Genomic DNA, 18382 nt, shown 5'->3' on the forward strand with positions numbered 1-18382 from the left:
CATGAAAAGGACACGGCCAGCTAACAATTCTAATTGAGACTACTGTTTGCTGGGTGTAACCCTCTAGGAGGGAAGAGTGAATCAACACATTTTAATAGAATCATTTAAATACAACAGGAAGCTTCCTGCTTAAACCTACTAAATCATTTCAAAACCAAAAGGACCCCCATAATAGTGGGAATAATTGCTTCTGATATTGTTTTGTAAATGAGTACTATCATGCTGAGCTTTCTTGAAACTTCTGGCACACGATTGTCTTTGTGTTTGCACACTCACACGTACACTCCAGGCGCATACACATACCTGAGGAAAACATGTCCTGGGTGTTGCTGGGCTGAATCGTACCTAGTTGCGAAGTTCCATGTTTTAAGGTTGATGGACAATTTGAAAACACGAGATGAATATATAATAAGTCATTGGGATTCCTTGAAGAAATCATTGATTTTGCTGAAATGTTTTCCAATATAGTTTAAATAAATTGACTTGTTTGCTTCTCTGGCTATCATCTGATTAGTATAACAAGCCTCCTTTTCCACCATTCGTAAGAATTTAGTTCCTAAACAAGCAATCCTCTGGCCACAACACTGAAACACAGACTTTTCCAGAACCGACCAATGTGTGCCAGGAAAGTATCTTTATGGGAGCAAAACAAACTTCACTTGATGTCATTAACAGGACAGAAAGATTTTCCAGAGACCAGAAAATATGCATTCAATATCCAAGGACACATGAAAATGTACTGTGCACCAGGTTCTGGTTAGACTTTTATAGAGGGGAACATCCTTTTTCTTTCTCTTAGATTTTCAGGAATCAGTGTTACTGAAAATCTGATTTCCATAGACTAGGCAGAAGGGGGCACAATGCCAAGATTATTGGAGATAAAATTCCAGAATGCTAGACTGAGGGTCAAGGAAAAAGATATGTAGTTACTGGTCTTTTTAATTCATTTAATCTTACACCCTTGAAACAATGGATTATTACCTTCGATTGTTTTTTTTTTTTAATTTCAGATGCCCGCTTGAAAGTTGTGAGATTATCTACTTAGCAGGCTTTCCTGCCTAATGGAGTTGTTGTAGCTAGAATGAAATAAATGCACAATAATTGCTTCTAATCCCCTTTTATTTTCTCCAAACAGGTGGGGGAACATTGTGATCAGTGCTCTTAGAGTCCATTTTTGAGCCTTCTTATGATTTCCCACGACTTCCATAAGAAGCAGATTTGGAAGTAGTTACAAAAGGAAAGACAGCTGGAAAAAGTTGGTGAAAGATGCTGTTTTGCTTGGAAATGTATTTGGGGTCATTTGTAGGAGGAAAGTCAGTACTTTCTCTTATGCAAACAAGGTCAGTTTTTAAAATCCGGGAGGTGTGCAATTATGCTACAGTGTGTTTACTCTGGGTATAAGTCACAGATACTTACAACAGATCCATTTTTTTTCTGTTTATAATAAAGTTATAGCTTTAATGAAAGCCTGAATTACAATTCGAATGGTTTATGAACCATATTGATTTAGTTATATTTGCCAAATACTCTTTTAAGTTTCTCACCTCAAATTAATATGTACATTTGGAATGAGTGGACTGGGGACTTACCATTGTATGTTACATATCTGGGGGCTCTCCCAGCCATCGCCCTGGCCCATCCCTGCTTTCTTTTTTCTAATGTGTGCCTTTCTCTGTTAAGGCCCAGATAAGCTGCCCCCAGGTCAAGTACTCATGAATGTCACAGTCCCCAACTGGGGAACAGGCAGGCAGGTGAGTTAGGGGCAGAGGCATTCCACATCCCCCAAAAGTAGGGTGAGGGGAGGAGCAGGATAATAAGGGAGCCCTGTGCTGGTCTAGTCAACTGCTGGGGAGTGGCGGTGACCCCAGTAATCCCAGGTGCAGAATGGTGGGGATGCCCCCACCTGAGGGAAACCAAGGCTCTGTATGCCCAAGGAGGGTCCAGGGAAAGCAGAGGGGACAAGAGCTCATGCCCCAGGCTGGTGGCTCTCCTGGGAACCACCCCCAAGAGTGAATGCTTATGGTGGGGAGGGTCTGGACAGGGTCCCCTTGGCAGACTTGCTGTGAGTCGGGGTGCAGGCTCTGTGAATGGCAAGTGAAGTTCTGGGTGGCTCAGGTCCTCCCCAGCTCAGGCCCCAAGCTGTGCTTGTCAGAGCCTCCCCAGCACATGACCTAAGCCCACTCAATTGCCTCCACTCTGTGGAAAGTAGCCCAGAGCTGATGGGACCAGAAACCAGCAACCACGATATCTAGCCACAGGTCCTCACAGGGGCTTCCCCAGGCTCCATGCACTCCGCCCCTCTCAGGCAGCTCCCCAAGACAGCATGAGGATCAGAAGCCCATTGTCTTGGGGGAGGCACCTGCTTTCTTCCACATCTGCGCCGCATCTGCTGTGGGGGAGACCAGATGGGAAGGTGGGTCAGCTCCTAAGCGCCCTGGGCCTCAGGCTTTTCAGAGGGAACTTCTCAGAGTGGATACTGTGGGGTGGAGAGCCATGTGAGCTAGTTCACGAATTCAAGAGTACAAAATGTTTTCTTTTATTTCTATAACTGAGTTTAATTTCTATTTTTAGCCCCATTCTACCAGGGGTACAGACTAAATCTAGACTGAGCATTTATTCAACCCACACATTCATCCCTGAAGTTGGAATGAACACTGTTCCAACTCTCCTTGTGATTCAGAAGCCACCCCAGGGCCTTTAAAGCTTCAGTCCATTACGAATAACATCAGCTTTTGCTGAGCAATTAAAAATGCTTTTATGATGGAAAATTTCATATATTTATGAAGATGGACGGATAGCATATGCAACCCATATACCCACCACCCAGATGTAGCAATTAGCAACAAAATGTCTCTCATGTTATACTTAGGCTCCCACTCATGAACCTTGACAACTGGGTTAAAACTGGAAGCAAATCCCAATATCATACTATTTCATCCATAAATCCTTTGACATAAGTCTCTGAAAGATATGGATTTGGGGGGGGCGCTGAGAATAGCATCCATTTATTGTTTCCTAGTTCCTTTAAGTCAGGAACCAGCTTTAGGTCAATTGGATCTTCTGCTCAGCATCTCTCAAGATAAGGATTCCTTCTGAAAAACATTGATAATATCATCATAATACCTAAAAAATTAATAGTAATTCCCTTATATTAAATGTTCTTGGTTCAGTTTCTCCAATCATCTCATCTACTTTTAAAATAACTGCTCTATTAAGATCAGAATCCAAAAAAAGTTTCTGTACATTGTATTTGTTTAAAGAATCTCTTAAATCTCTTGAACCTATAGATTCCCACTGCTTCTCTGATTTTCATGCAATTAAAAAAAAAAACTCCTTATCACCTCGATCTAAGAGTAGAGAATTCTTTGGGAACGTGTTGGTCACTTGGCCTGCAGAACAGTGCTTCTCAAACTTGAATGTGCATGGAAATCCCTGGGGATCTTAAGACATACGTTCTAGAGGGACGGGAGGGAGTAGAGCTTCCAAGGGCTGCATGTCTAACAACTTCCCGGGTGATCCGTATGCTGCTAGTGCAGGGACCACTCTCTGAACCACAAGCCTGTTGAGCTCCACGCTACAGATTTTGCTGAGTTTGCTGATTGCATCCCTGAAGTGTTCACCTGTGTCCTGCATTTCCCATAAATTGGCATCTTGAAGCTTGACTGAATTCCTCAGGTCAGTTGTTTTGGCAAGAATCCTTCACAGGCAGTGCTGTCCACTTTCTACTGCATGGCATCGGGAGGACTGTCATGTCTGGCTGCCCCACTTCTAGTGATGTTAGGTGTGTAGAGTGGTGGGCCTGACCTTTCCGTTCTTGAGATCTCTGTCGGTAGTTTTAGTAGCCGTTGATAGAACCATTGTCCAGATTAGTGGTTCTTAAAGCTGACTGCATGTCACCTAGAAGGATTCTAAAAAACACTGATGCCAGAGTCCTTTTCCAAATCAGTGAGGGACTCAGGCAGGGGGACAAGGGAAGAAGGAGAGAGAGAACATGCGTGTGTACTTGGGCACCTGCGTGTGTTTTAAGCCCCCAAAGAGGTGATTCTAATAGGTTCCACATAGGGGGCTGAAAAGCAATAGGTCTAGGTGACTTTTTTTTTTCATTCTGGTTTCCAACCTATCAATCTATCCTTTTTTCTTCACTTATTTTGCTGAGCTCTTAATGGGTAGAAGTGCTCTTTTAAAGACTGAGCCAGGTGACATGTTGCAAAATAAATCAGGTCCCACTCCTAGCAAGAAGCCACTCACGACTCTCCACACAGCCTCCCGTGCTCCCAGCGACCCACCTCTCCAGGGACCCCAAGCTACTTTTGAATGTCCAGAGCCTGTCTCCCCACCAAGGCTACCCCCTCATGTCCCACAAGCCTCACAGGTGATCCTGGGGGTGACGTGGATGGGCTTTTAATTTCTGTACTACTTCACCATTTTTAAGCGAGCGACGGTTTTCTTCTAAAAAGGCTATTTTCATTTTCAGAGGAAAAAGAAAGTGTGAAAAAAACCCACCGTGCCTAACTCTGCACTTTTGCCTGAAATCCTAATGAGTCATCGAAAATCCTCTCAAATCCTGTCTCCAGGTTCCGGAGGACACCTGAATTAAAGTCCCGAGATTAATTTGGAAAGGGAAAAGCATCAGCCTCCCCTAATCTCACCCAGTTTTGCCAGTCTGGGCTGTGCTGGCAAGAGGAGGGAGGAGGATCTGTCTGGATAAAAAGGGAAAGGATTGGAAAGCTAGAAGGTCATCACATGCTACAGGAGGAAAAGCTGGTCAGAGTCTTCTTTTTGAATTCTTTCTATCTGGCTTCCTCACTTATCCTCTCTCTATATTTAAAAATGTATTGGTTATTCCATTCGGTGTTGAGAACACCAATGTGTGACGATAAACTCCATTTGTGAGACAGAACACGGAACATGGGCAGCCTTGGGGATGAGGAACAGCTGTGATTTGGGGCACAAGTCCAAAGCACGACTTCGCACTGCTCTGTCCGGTTGCATTTCTCTCCCCTCGCTCGCTGTCTGTGCAGAAGAGTCTTCATCAGTCTTTCTCTGTCGGTTCGCAGGAAGCCTTAAGCATGGCGGGGAAACCCAAGCTTCACTACTTCAATGGCCGAGGCCGAATGGAGTCCATCCGGTGGCTCTTGGCTGCAGCAGGAGTAGAGGTAAGACGCTGGATTTATTCATATTATTTTCATCATGGGGTCGTTGAGCACTTCCTTGGGGAGCAGGTGTAGGAAACGCCTATAATTCCTGACCAAAAAGCCAATTTTGCCACCTGCCCTTTGGATACTAGGCTGTGAGTGAATGATTTAGTTCTTTTAAGTATGCACTCAGATATCGTGGAAACTGGTTGTGGGGACTGAGCGGACCCACAGTGAAGTAATCATGACTAATAAAGAAAGGAAGGGAGGGAGGAAGGAGACAAGGAAGGAAGGAAGGAAGGAAGGGACTCGTTCTAGCAAACAGCCTCTTTTCATTTCATCCTTGTCAGCCAAGTGTTGGATTTATTTAACTACATTTGTCTCATGAATATTGAGAAACAGGTAGTTTTCTTTAAATGCACAGAAGGGTCTCAGAGATACTGATGTAAGAACATATCATTCATTACCAAAAATATAACCATCCTATACTTTAATGAATTTTAAAAAGACTATTTTCACGGTGCCTGGGTGGCTCAGTGGGTTAAAGCCTGTGCCTTCAGCTCAGGTCATGATCTCAGGATCCTGGGATCGAGCCCTGCGTCAGGCTCTCTGCTCAGCAGGGAGCCTGCTTCCCCCTCTCTCTGCCTGTCTCTCTGCCTACTTGTGATCTCTGTCTGTGTGTCAAATAAATAAATAAAATCTTTTTAAAAAATTCTATTCTCAACGTACTTCAAAGCTGCTATTGAAGTTTATACTGACCTTTCAAAGATAAATATTTGTATCTGAATACACATTCACTGTGAATATAAAATAATTAGCCTCTTCTGTAACCCATGCAGAATTTTTTTTTTTCTAGTCACTCCTAAGTGGTTTCTTAGACCCAAAGATGAAAGAACAGGGAGTTTTCTTCACACTCAGTGGTTTAATGTGCAAATAGCATGTAATCCCACTCACTCGGTACTTGTTAGGATGCTCTGTGTTCTGTTTGGGCCCTGACAGTAGACATAACATTCATTTGTTCACTAGGAGTGCAGATACCGTATATGAACGCAGCTTAGGACACAGTTTATTATTTAAATATTTTATGAAACATACCATTTTATGGTATCTGGTGGTACAGAGGAATGAAGACATTTTAGGAGAAGAGAACAGATGTTTTATACTAGAATCTGAAGAAAGCCATGAAGCTGCTTCCCAGGAAAACGCCCCATGTGCATATAATTGTAGGGACTCCAAGAAGCCACAAAATACACAACTGTATCCTAGGCCCCCAGGTTAAGAATTTCTGCTATAATAAAGCAGCAAATCCTTGTGAAAAGTTCATTATTACTTTTTCCAAAAATTATTTTGTTAGGAATTTTCTTAAACTTTAAATTAAAATTTTGAAAATATGTAAAGTATAAAGAACGTTATAATAAACAAACAAACATGATGCCACTATGTGGAATGAGAAATTACTGTTATTTTGTCATATTTGCCTTCAGTCTTTTTTTTTTTTTTTTTAAAGATTTTTATTTATTTGACAGAGAGAGAGACAGGGAGAGAGGGATACACAAGCAGGGGGAGTTGGAGAGGGAGAAGCAGGCTTACCACCTATCAGGGAGCCTGATGTGGGGCTCCACTCCAGGACCCTGGGATCATGACCTGAGCCAAAGGCAGATGCTTAACGACTGAGCCACCCAGGTGCCCATTGCCTTCAGTCTTAAAAAAAAGGGGGGGGGGGTAATATATTCATATACTCTTAACAGATAAAGCTAAAATTCGTTCATTCGTTCTTTTTTTTTTTTTTAAGATTTTATTTATTCATTTGACAGACAGAGATCACAAGCAGGCAGAGAGGCAGGCAGAGAGAGAGGAAGGGAAGCAGGCTCCCCGCTGGGCAGAGAGCCCGATGCGGTGCTTGCTCCCAAGACCCCGAGATCATGACCTGAGCTGAAGGCAGAGGCTTTAACCCACTGAGTCACCCAGGCGCCCCCAGATAAAGCTAAAATTCAGTCCAGCCATCACACCCATGTCCACTTAAATAACCCCTATCCAGTTAGTCCAGCCTTTATATTTTTACATTTATGTGTGTCCTCACCAAACACTGACTTCTGTGCCTTTTGAAAGAATTTATGTGTTTCCCTTTGTGAATCATTCTATATTTTCCTCCTTGCACTCAATATTATGTCTTTGAGATCCATCCATACTGAGATGGATAAAAGAGAGAGGAATAAATGATGGCAGCGGGGAATAAGGGTCATTCCTTGATAATTATTTTATAAATCCCAATTTTTATGTATTGTTGCATTAGCATTAGATCTGGATAAAATATTGCAAAGCACACAGGAGACAACGTGAACTCAAAACCCACCTATCAAAAACATTCTAATTTCTCCAGAGGGGGCACTATTTTTTAGTATATAGTAATTAAAAAATTTTTTTGAACTTGTCATTTCTTCAAAACAATAAAAGGACAATTCTTTCTGAACCATATGAAGGTCCTTCCTGGGTCTTCTGACTCCTCAGAGTTTTTATATTCAGAGTTGGTATTGTAGCTGGTCATAATTAGAAGAAAATTCTATGGTCAATATTGACCTTCTGTGCCTGATTTTTCCTTTTGATGTGAGTCATGGCAAATTTTCAAAAGTGAAATCCACATGCTCTCACATACACAACTTTGTTAAAATGGCCCTGCTTCATTTATTCTTAGAGCCCAGGGCCCCTCTTACAGTAAGCTTTCCAGCAAAAGCTATTGCTGAGGAAGACACACCCTTCAAAACAAAAACATTCAGGGGCGCCTGGGTGGCTCAGTGGGTTAAAGCCTCTGCCTTCAGCTCAGGTCATGATCCCAGGGTCCTGGGATTGAGCCCTCTGTCCAGCTATCTGCCCCGCAGGGAGCCTACCTCCTCCCCTCTCTCTCTCTCTCTCTCTGCCTGCCTCTCTGCCTACTTGTGATCTCTCTCTGTCAAATAAATAAAATCTTTAAAAAACAAAACAAAACAAAACAAAATTCAGGTGGGAAACCTTTGCTGTGTGATCTGGTCAAACTCAGTCTAAACCTACCAGAAAATTCCCCGGATGGTATGTGGTCTGTGGAGCTTTGCTGTATCCCATGCTGGTCCATGGCCGCACCCAGACTATGAGTTCTATGAGTTCCTATGAGAGCGGCCCTCTCCCCAGCCTGCTCTCAGGGATTGACCCGGTAACGCCTGGCTTAGAATTGGAGTTTGGGCTCCAAGTCCTGATCTTTTACAGCTTGGCCAAAGCAGATGGTAAAAGTTACCCTGGAGCACCTGACATGAGGTATTCGAGGAGAAATTGAAACCATAAAGTTATACTTTCCCCCCCATCACACTATATGAAAGTCATAAGTAATATTCAAATTTAGGAAAAATGCTTTTTGGGAAGGTTTTACACCCTTGTTATCCCTATCTGTATTCTCATATTTGATGTCAACTTTGGGGTGACTTTTTCCTATAAAAATTATCGAAATACAAATTACACAGTTAGCAAAATGATGCTATCTAAAATGTAGTGGGTTTGGAGGGAAGGGATTCTAGCCCTGGTTCTTCTACCTTTTAGCTGAGGGACTTTAGGGAAGTCACTTAACCTCTCTGGGTTTCATAAGCATCACGTGAAGGCTTGGAAAAGAAGAGTACCAAGAGTTATAGTTAATGCTGGTCTTCAAGGTTTAGGAATGAGGGTGATCTGCTATCTTGGTTTAATTTTAAATATCCAGGAACACCACCAGGGAACCACATTATCAATATCTTTTCTTAATATTTTTTCATCATTCCAAATTATACATATAAAATTTAAAAATTATTTTTGTGACAATGGGGGTAGAATAGAATCTTTGGGGGAAAAAACTGTTTTCCAAGTACATGTTGGGTTTTCCATCTCTAATAATGATGACAGAAAGAATACAGAAAACTCATTTCATTTAAGTTTTCTATTAAAATTATACTGTACAAAATGCACATGTCCAATCTATGGATGTGTTTTAAAGATAGATTTTAAAGTATCCAGAAGTTAACTGGTAATAATCTAACAAAACAGACATCTAAGACAAGATGTTGAAAGCAACAAGATACAAACTACACCTTGATTTGTGTTTCCTTAATGCCACAAAGTGTCTTTTGAGTTTACTCAGTACTATTGTTCTATTGCCACCACGTAGTTCCTGAGATTTGAGGCAATTTTATTTTTTTGTGTCTAAGCCTCTTGGGTTTAAAAAAAGAATATAGAATAGAATGATCAAACTAACACTTGCTTGTTCTCGAACCCTGGAAATGAGGGACAACAAACACCACCCAAGGGAAAGTTCTGAGGCAAACAGTAACAACGTTCAATATTGAGCCAAACGTGAGAGTTAGTCTTCCTTAGATAGGATCTCTTTTAGCCATCATGACAACATCATGCGTAGGCAGTAGCTTCATTTTCACACATTAGGAAACTGAAATTAGAAGAGAGTAACTTATCTGAGCCAATGAAGGGGAGTAGTAGCCTGCTTTCAGATTATGATCTGGGAAGTCTACCTGAAAGGCTCCGGCCACACAACAGGGGGTATCAGTATTACTCAGTCACCTGAATTCAGTAAACCCTTCGCTTTGGTTTTATATAAAAACGTCCTTAGGTCCATCAAACCCGGAAAAGGTCAGTATGCATTCAATAATTACTTGAAACATTGGTTTCCTTGGTGGTTAGACCTTTTACTTCTACTCAACTCTTTTTCCATGATATCAAAAGTAAGAATAACAATAAAAATGATAGTAGCAACATATTCTTATATTCTTTCTTTCGTTCTTTAGTTTGAAGAACTTTTTGAAACACGTGAAGAATTTGAGAGATTAATCCAAGGTGAGGGAAAAAAAGGCTTGCATGTTAGCTACATTTGACCAAGGATGAGATCTCTGAGAGGCGTGTGCGCCCCCCCACACACACTCTAAGAGTGGAGAAAATTAGGCAGACAATATCTACGATATCTGTCAGGAAGGCAGCACTTGAGTCTTGAAACAAGCAAATGGGTGTTCACAGCAGGAGGAGCCCTGCCCCCGAGCTAAATTGTAATAATTTCAGCACCATCTCCTTGTTTCCTCAGCCCTAGGGATGATACTTTCTGCAGCTGTCACCTTCATGATACTGTACTGTCCCTTTGTTGCCTCTCAGGTCTCCAGGACCTAGTCATCTTCTTTGTAACTCGGTATGCTTCAAGTAACTTCTGCCTCCCCCTGGGTCCTGGCTGATGTAATTCGGGGGCAGGAAATGTCCTGACAGTGAAACCTGGAGGCAATTGCAGAAAAACCAGAATGTTCTTGCCATGGATTCAGTCCAGAGAACTGGCTCAACTTAAGGAAAAGTGGGAAAAGTGCCATCTTTATTGTTGCCTTTCTGAGGAAGCGTCAGACAGACTCAGACGGACGGAGGGAGGGAAGGATGGGGCAGAGAGAGTGGAATTCTTTTAAATTAAACCACTGCCCTTTCAAGTTGCCATTGTTGTGTAATGCAAGGATTCCCTGGAAGACTGAACAAGAAAGACAAAACAAAGAGCTGTCTCTCTGATGGGAGGCCGCGGGGACTCAGGTTCATGTAGGAGAGTTGGCATGGAACAACGTGAGAAAAGTACATGGAGGGAAATGTCAAGGAGTGCTTTGAATTCCAGGTTGAGGTTAAATGTTATTGTCTTCTTTTTTTTTTTTAAGATTTTATTTATTTATTTGTCAGAGAGAGCGAGGGAGAGAGAGCGAGCACAGGCAGACAGAATGGCAGGCAGAGGCAGAGGGAGAAGCAGGCTCCCCGACGAGCAAGGAGCCCGATGCGGAACTCGATCCCAGGACGCTGGGATCATGACCTGAGCCGAAGGCAGCTGCTTAACCAACTGAGCCACTCAGGCGTCCCAGAGGTTAAATGTTATTGTCTTCTAAGCGAAGAGGAGTAATGGAAAGGCTTAAGCCGGTGTTATGACTCCAGGAAAACAAGCAGGCAGTGCGTGTGGGAGAGCTAAGAAGGGCCCATCTGCTCAGCATCCACTCGTCATCTGGAAATGCAAATCAAAACCACAATGAGGGGTCACCTCACACCTGTCAGAATGGCTAAAACCAGTACCACGAGAAAAGACAAGTGTTGGTGAGGATGTGGAGAAAAAGGAACCCTTGTGCACTGTTGGGGGGAATGCAAGCTGGTGCAGCCACTGTGGAAAACAGCCTGGAGGTTCCTCGACAAGTTAAAAATAGAGCTACCCTCTGATCGAGGAATCCCACGCTTTGGGTATTGACCCAAAGAATATGAAAACAGTAATCCGAAGAGATATATGCACTCTATGTTTATCGCAGCACTATTTGCAATAGCCAAATGATGGCAGTGGTCCAAGTGTCCACCAGTAGATGAATAGATAAAGAAGATGTGGTATCTGTATACCATGGAATATTACTCAGCGAAAAAAGGAATGAAATCTTGTCATTTGCAACGACATGGACCGACCTAGAGGGTACAATGCTAAGCAAAACAAGCCAGCCAGAGAAAGACAAATACGATATGACTTCACTCCTACGTGGAATTCAAGAAATAAGACCAATGAACAATGAAAACAAGAGACAAGCCAAAAAACAAAAACAAAAACAAAAACCAAGCACAAAAAAACCCCCACCAGACTCTTAACTATAGAGAACAAACTGGGAGGAGGGTGGGGGATGGGTGAAATAGGTGAAGGGGGTTAAAGAGCGCACTCACCTTGGTGAGCGTGGAGGAATGCACAGAATTGGTGAATCCCTATATTGTATGCCTGGAACTAATAGAACACCGTATGTTAACTGTCCTGGAATTAAAATTAAAAAGCTTAATTAGAAAAAAAAAAAGGACATGGAGCACTGGGTGTAGGGCATAAATAATGAATTTTGGAACACACACACACGAAATTAAATTAAATTAAATTAAAAAAAAAAGAGGGCCCTGTGAGGATTGAGTTAACAGCTAGGACATTATTAACAATGGTTTGGAGGGAAAGAGAGTCTCACCAGCAGGGTGGCCACAGGAATGGAGAATAAGTGATGAGAAAGGGACATTCTTGGCTAGAGAGAAAGCTTCTCTGCACTTTGTTGTATCTCCCAGAGGACTCAGCCACAAGTCTTGCCCTCCGCACGTCTTTCTGCGAATAAATGCATAAATATTTCTCCTTTTGGAGAAGTCTCTAATATATTTTAATCTTATTCAATTACGTAGTCCCATCTGTAGCACCTTAAGAGTTAAAGAAGACTCCGTTGCTACCATCAGGGACAGTAAAGAGCCCAACTTTCCTTTGTACCTTTAAAGGTGGAACCCTGATGTATGAACAAGTGCCCATTGTCCAAATCGATGGAATGAATTTGGTAGAAACCAGAGCTATCCTACGATACCCAGCTGCAAAATACAACTTGTACGGAAGGAACCTACAGGAACAAGCCTGGTAACAACAACTACTTCTTACTTAAAACGAAATTAAAAAAAAAAAAAAAAGGAAATTCTAACTAGTCATGTTAGCAATCCTATGTAGTTCTTGATGGAATGAAAATTCTTTTCTTGTCTTTTAATTTCTTATTATGGAAAACTCTAACACATCAAAGGAGAGATAATGGTGAAATAAACTGTATGAACACATTTACTTTAAACAATTATCGATTTATGGCCAATTACCCAGTTTATTTCATTTTCTGATTCTGTATTGAGAACAAAGCAAGGACAAAAACCAGTGAAGGAAGTCTGCCTCTTCCTGTTGCAATGTGTGTTTCTCTCCACTAGGTGGGAGTAAAGCACAGGGTAAATCACAAGAACAAACTCAAAATTTGGAGTGGGACGTTGGGAAACTGATTCAGGAAGTAGCCTTTGGAAACCACCTCCTTAGTCTCTGGTTCACCAGATAGCCCCCCTACCCCCGCCGGCCCCCCAGTGTCCCACACATTCTTAATTTTCACATGTACACACTTGTCCCTTTGCAATGGGCAGACCTGTCTACAAACCAGCAGTCTTGTCTTAACTGAATTTTAAAACAGCAACACTCGATTACAAATTATTGCACAGAATTAGAAAACTATTAGTTGGTAAACAACAAATAGTCCATTTTTACCAAAGGGGGTGTGTTTTAAATAAATTTCTCATGGTTTTAAAGAATATATATATCTTCAGAAACAACTTTAAAATGCTTAAAGCAGTAAAATTTTTGAAATAGATCTTGTATTTTTAAATCTTAACATAAGCTTTCTCTTGCTTTCTAACCGAATCTAATTGCCAAATTTCTGCTGATTGCATCCCAGCAGTGTAGTTTAACCCATTCTTCTGTCTCTGTGTTTCCTGTCATTTGGTCGTTAGATACAGAGGTTTTATCAGACTCAAGTTCTAGTGGTTTTTGCAGCATTATTTCATAGGTATTGGTGCATTCCCCAACCAGGAAGCAAAAAATGTCTGCTTGTCCTTTCTTTATGATAGTAACAGCCATTGGTGTTCAGTGCTATCATTCCTTCTGCATTTATTATCTGGGATACTTCTACAAAGAAAAACTTTCCTTCATCTACCATCTGGTTATCTGGAATACAATTTCCTCTAGGAAAGACATGGTAGACTTTTGTTTACCAGTTTTCCAGATGAGTTGGTTCATCTGTGTCCTACCAATTAATTGTTATTGTTCTAGTGTCACTATAGGCTCTTCATTTTATGTATCTTTGATGCGTTTCAATTCACTTCAGTTGTTACTCTTATTTATGCTCAAATTGTCCTACCCTTGGCCAGTGGGAGCGAAGTGGCTCCTGGAATGTTTGACCTTACTCTAGTGGTCTCTGATACTCCTTATTACCTCTTGGATAACCCAGATTAACCCGCTACATCTCTTTCTTTTCTTTTCTTTCTTTCTTTTTTTTTTTAAATTTAATTATTTGACAGAGGGAGAGAGAGATCACAAATAGGCAGAGAGGCAGGGGGAAGCAGGCTCCCTGATGAGCAGAGAGCCTGATGTGGGGCCCGATCCCAGGACCCTGAGATCATGACCTGAGCTATTTGCTGCAGACACCACATCTGAGGGTTCTGTGAGCTAACAGGAATCAGCTGGATGGCACCCTTTCAGGTTCTCTCAGGCAGTTCTTCTCTCAGATGTCTAGTGCCTAGGTTGGGAGAGCTGGAACAAATGGGCCTGGCAGGGTATGTCTCTTCCTCCACATGACTTGACCAGCTTGAGCTTCTTCGATGAGGTGGCTGACTTCCCTCAGAGTGAAATTTTGGAGACTGCCAGGTGGAAGCTTAAGGCGTCTTATGACCTAGTCTTGGAAGTCTCAGAAATTACTTCCCCACATTCTGTTGGTCAAGCATGTCCCCAAGGCCCATTCAGATTCAAAGAGAGAATGAGACTTATTCTCAATGGCAGAAGTAGCAAAGAATTTCAGGCCATTTCAAGATACTCATTGCTATTCTAGGTTGAAGTTAAAAGAACTATGGATCCAAAAGATTAGGAGACTCACTTTGGACCAGGACAGTGGTTTCCCAGTGCCCAGACCAGTAGTCTTTTCACTATGCCATGGTACCTTGTCTAACATGAAATCTATTTTTCGATTCATTCTGGCACAGAGATGTGAGTGGTGACAAGGGGGAACTTGTCCTGTCAGTCCTGAATTGTTCTACTAAGTTTGAGAACCTTCAATCCAGACAGAGAAGTTGTTGGCAGCATAGAGGTCCCTGGTGATCTATTCCCCAACATTTATAGACAGGGGTCATTTCACTGTTATTATAACTTTAAAATAGTCAAATATGATCTTTGCCTCATTTATGACTTTAGGATTATTTTAATACTTTGTGTGTGTTTTAATTAGCACTTACATCACACAGTTGATATTCACACTCACATAATTGCTCCCACACGTTAGTCCTATTATTTTTCTATTTCTCAAATTGATCTTAAGATCTCAGAGGAAGAGCAGGCAGGCAGAAATACTTGATTTTAACTCATGGGGCACTGAGATACCAGCCACGAGGCAGGAGACACTCCAGCATTCGTTAACTTGTTTCTTTGGCTACTGAAATGATGGTTCCTTTATCTGCAACTCTTTTGAATTATGGACCCTTCTCTAGGATTGACATGTATGTAGAGGGCTTGAGGGACCTGAGCGACATGATTTTAGTATATGTGCTGCCGAAGCGAGCACATGAGCGACATGATTATGTTCTTTCCACTCTCCCTGCCTGGAGAAAAGGAGATGAATCTTGAATACATCCTTGAAAAAGCCACTACAAGATTCTTCCCTGTCTATGAGAAGGTAAGTGACAAACTTCTGTCTTGCCCTGTGACTTGGATCAAGGGGGAGAAAAAGCAATAAACTCCGAGTAGAGAACTTCAATAACCTCAAAGTAAAGAACTTCAGTGGATGAAAGATCCCAAAAACACTTTGTGAAAGCAAAACTTTTCCCTCCATTGCAGTTACAAAACAAGTCTGCCCTCCTTCCTCGCACCCCGGTCTTCTACATTTTGTTCTTTTTCTAAAGGATTTCATGGATAACTTCAGCAAAATTTGTGGTTCTAGTGCTGACAGAATTTCAGTTGCTTGATTTAATTCTGGAGTAAAAACCGACTCTTATCAAGATGATTCTACGGGGGAAAAAAAACCCACACTAATTAGAGAGGGAGAGTGAGGGGAAAGGATGGATATTATTTATAAAATACACTTCATAGTACCAAGGCTCAGGGGACTTTATAAGGCTTATCAGAATTCTACACAATACTGAAAATGTTAAGAAAACAATTTTTCCCCAAATAGTACTACTCTTCACTGTCTCTGCATTTTTTTTTGAAGATTTTATTTATTTATTTGACAAACAGAGATCACAAGTAGGCAGAAGAGGCAGGCAGAGAGAGAGGAGGAAGCAGGCTCCCCGCTGAGCAGAGAGCCCGATGCAGGGCTTGATCCCCTGAGCCGAAGGCAGAGGCTTAACCCACTGAGCCACCCAGGTGCCACTTAAGCAATTTTTATCTTGTAGTTTTACCAATATCGACAATGGAATGAATGTTTAACATCACTATTCCCAATGGCTTAAGTTTTTGTTGTGAGATACTATGAAGTACAGAGAGTTCTCTTGTGGCTAAAAACAGTTATCATCATCATCGTCGTCGTCATCATCACCACAACAGAGCTAATCACCTGATGGTTCACTTCTGCTAAGTGCTTACTCTGTGCTAAGCACCGTGCCATACATTTTGCATGCATGACTCCATGTCATCTTTTAACTCCAGAAAAGATGTGTCATTGTTATCCCCATTTTGCAGACGAAGCAAGGTTTGCCTGATGGCACACAACTCACCACACTGGGGCCTCTACTTAGGTCTCTCTACCTCCTCATCCCACGTCCAAGTGCCACAAAGTCACAGAGTTTGAGGGCTAGACAATACTGTAGTGACCTTCTGCTCCAACCTTTTACATTTGATTGATTGTGACTCAAGACGACCTCTAACTCAGACCCTATTAGAAGAAAATCTGCTTACAGAAATGAGGCGTGGGTCCCTGTGAGCACGATGTTCTCCCACAAAAAGCAGCACCCTACTAAGAATCCTGACCTCAGATGGTGTGAGTAGAGAATCATCACCCCAGACCTGGGAGGACCACCAATCCTGGCTGTGGGGGTAAAATTATTCTATAAAGTTTCATAGAATAGGTACAGGGGATGTAATGAAAAGAAGACATAGGTGTGTGGAATTAGGCTGTTTCTGGGGTTCAGAAAACTCAGGAGGATTCAGGCTGTCCCACATCTTTTTTTTTTTTTTTTAAGATTTTATTTATTTGTCAGAGAGAGGGCACAAGCAGGGAGAGCGGCAGGCAGAGGGAGGAGCAGGCTCCCTGCCGAACAAGGAGCCCGATGAGGGACCTGATCCCAGGACCCTGGGACCATGACCTGAGCAGAAAGCAGGCGCTTCACCACTTGAGCCACCCAAGTGCCCTTATCCCACCTCTTTTGATGAACAAGCTGCAGCCCTCAGAGATGGGATTCATATGTGCTCACACAGCTAGCCAGCGGCCAAGATTAGGAGCCAGGTCTCTAAACGTCCAGAAGACTTTCTGCCAAATCACCCTGACTTCAAGTCATCTGCTAGGTGTGATCCTAAATCCTCTACCTTCTTCTCGACTATCCTGTAGGCACTCAGAGACCATGGGCAAGATTTCCTCGTGGGCGATTGGCTGAGCTGGGCTGATATACAGCTCCTAGAAGTCATCTTAATGGCGGAAGAGTGCAAAGCCAGTGTCCTAGCAGGCTTCCCTCTGCTACAGGTAGTGCTACCCAAATAACTCCCAAGAACTACAGGAAGGGTGAATTTGTATCATTCACTTATCCCTTCATTCAGTCATTCATTATGACTGAAGAACCCACTAACTGCTTTATGCCAAGACCTGCCCGAAAGATACAAAGATGCCCTCAAGGAACACACCTAGTGAGTGAGACAAGCACATACATGATAACCTCGATATAAGGTAGCAAGTTTAAAAGTAAAGTGGAATAGGAAAGCTGATGAGGGCCATCTGGGCCAGCATGGGGATCTGAGGCTGACTTCTGACAGGCTTTCAGTCTCGAAGGTTTTGCCCTGATGTAGCAGAACCTTGATATGATGACAGAAAACATTTAGGATATTACCATCCTAACACAGTCACTATTTAACAATAACCATAACCATCAACTACACTCTTTTTTTTTTAAGATTTTATTTATTTTATTTGACAGAGAGAGATCACAAGTAGGCAGAGAGGCAGGCAGAGAGAGAGAGGAGGAAGCAGGCTCCCTGCTGAACAGAGAGTCTGATGCGGGGCTCGATCCCAGGACCCTGGGATCATGACCTGAGCCGAAGGCAGAGGCTTTAACCCACTGAGCCACCCAGGTGCCCCCATCAACTACACTCTTATGTGGCGAGCGTTGTAACAAGCACTAAAGGCACAATAGCTCACTGATGTTATTCCATTCTCAAAATGGATAGGAAACAAGACTCTCAGGAGGTGCATTAACTTTGCCTCAAGCGATATGGTCAGCAGGTGATGGGACCCAGACGCTACCCTCAGCCCGATCCCAGGGCCGTGTTGATGGATTCCTTTCTAACCTTTTAAAAATATGCTTCTTTAAAATAGTTGTTGCCCAAGTTGGGGTAATTCTGCAGCCACAATTTCCCACTTTACCTTATGCTGTAAGCATGTTTTGGTATTTTTATGTAGTCTGCCTCATTTGGATACAACATGGTCTACTATTGTTTAAAAATTTCATGATTATATAAAATT

The 18382-nt window shown here is 42.3% G+C and overlaps 1 protein-coding gene and 1 long non-coding RNA gene across 7 annotated transcripts in view; one reads left to right on the forward strand and one right to left on the reverse strand.

The window, feature by feature from the left end:
• LOC125102290 (uncharacterized) overlaps positions 1 to 6281 on the reverse strand; it is a 13015-nt gene extending 6734 nt beyond the window's left edge. The window contains exons 1-2 of the long non-coding RNA XR_007128095.1: positions 6268 to 6281; positions 2374 to 2375 (exon numbers count right to left, since the gene is read on the reverse strand). This is a non-coding gene — a long non-coding RNA (uncharacterized LOC125102290). The remainder of the gene's footprint in view (positions 1 to 2373; positions 2376 to 6267) is intronic.
• Positions 1142 to 18382, forward strand: part of LOC125102286 (glutathione S-transferase-like) — a 19784-nt gene continuing 2543 nt past the window's right edge. The window contains exons 1-8 of one of the 6 annotated variants that reach the window (XM_047733322.1): positions 1142 to 1313; positions 4575 to 4764; positions 5058 to 5156; positions 9929 to 9977; positions 12426 to 12558; positions 15204 to 15243; positions 15287 to 15388; positions 17258 to 17389. In XM_047733322.1, the coding sequence (XP_047589278.1) occupies positions 4744 to 4764; positions 5058 to 5156; positions 9929 to 9977; positions 12426 to 12558; positions 15204 to 15243; positions 15287 to 15388; positions 17258 to 17389 (576 nt within the window). In that variant the 5' untranslated portion in view covers positions 1142 to 1313; positions 4575 to 4743. Of the gene's footprint in view, positions 1314 to 3449; positions 4765 to 5057; positions 5157 to 9928; positions 9978 to 12425; positions 12559 to 15203; positions 15244 to 15286; positions 15389 to 17257; positions 17390 to 18382 lie in introns of those variants that run through there. The other 5 variants (XM_047733325.1, XM_047733323.1, XM_047733326.1 and 2 more) reach the window with 5 other exon arrangements.

The sequence above is a fragment of the Lutra lutra genome, chromosome 6 (genome assembly GCF_902655055.1).
Source record: "Lutra lutra chromosome 6, mLutLut1.2, whole genome shotgun sequence".
Classification (NCBI taxonomy): domain Eukaryota; kingdom Metazoa; phylum Chordata; class Mammalia; order Carnivora; family Mustelidae; genus Lutra; species Lutra lutra.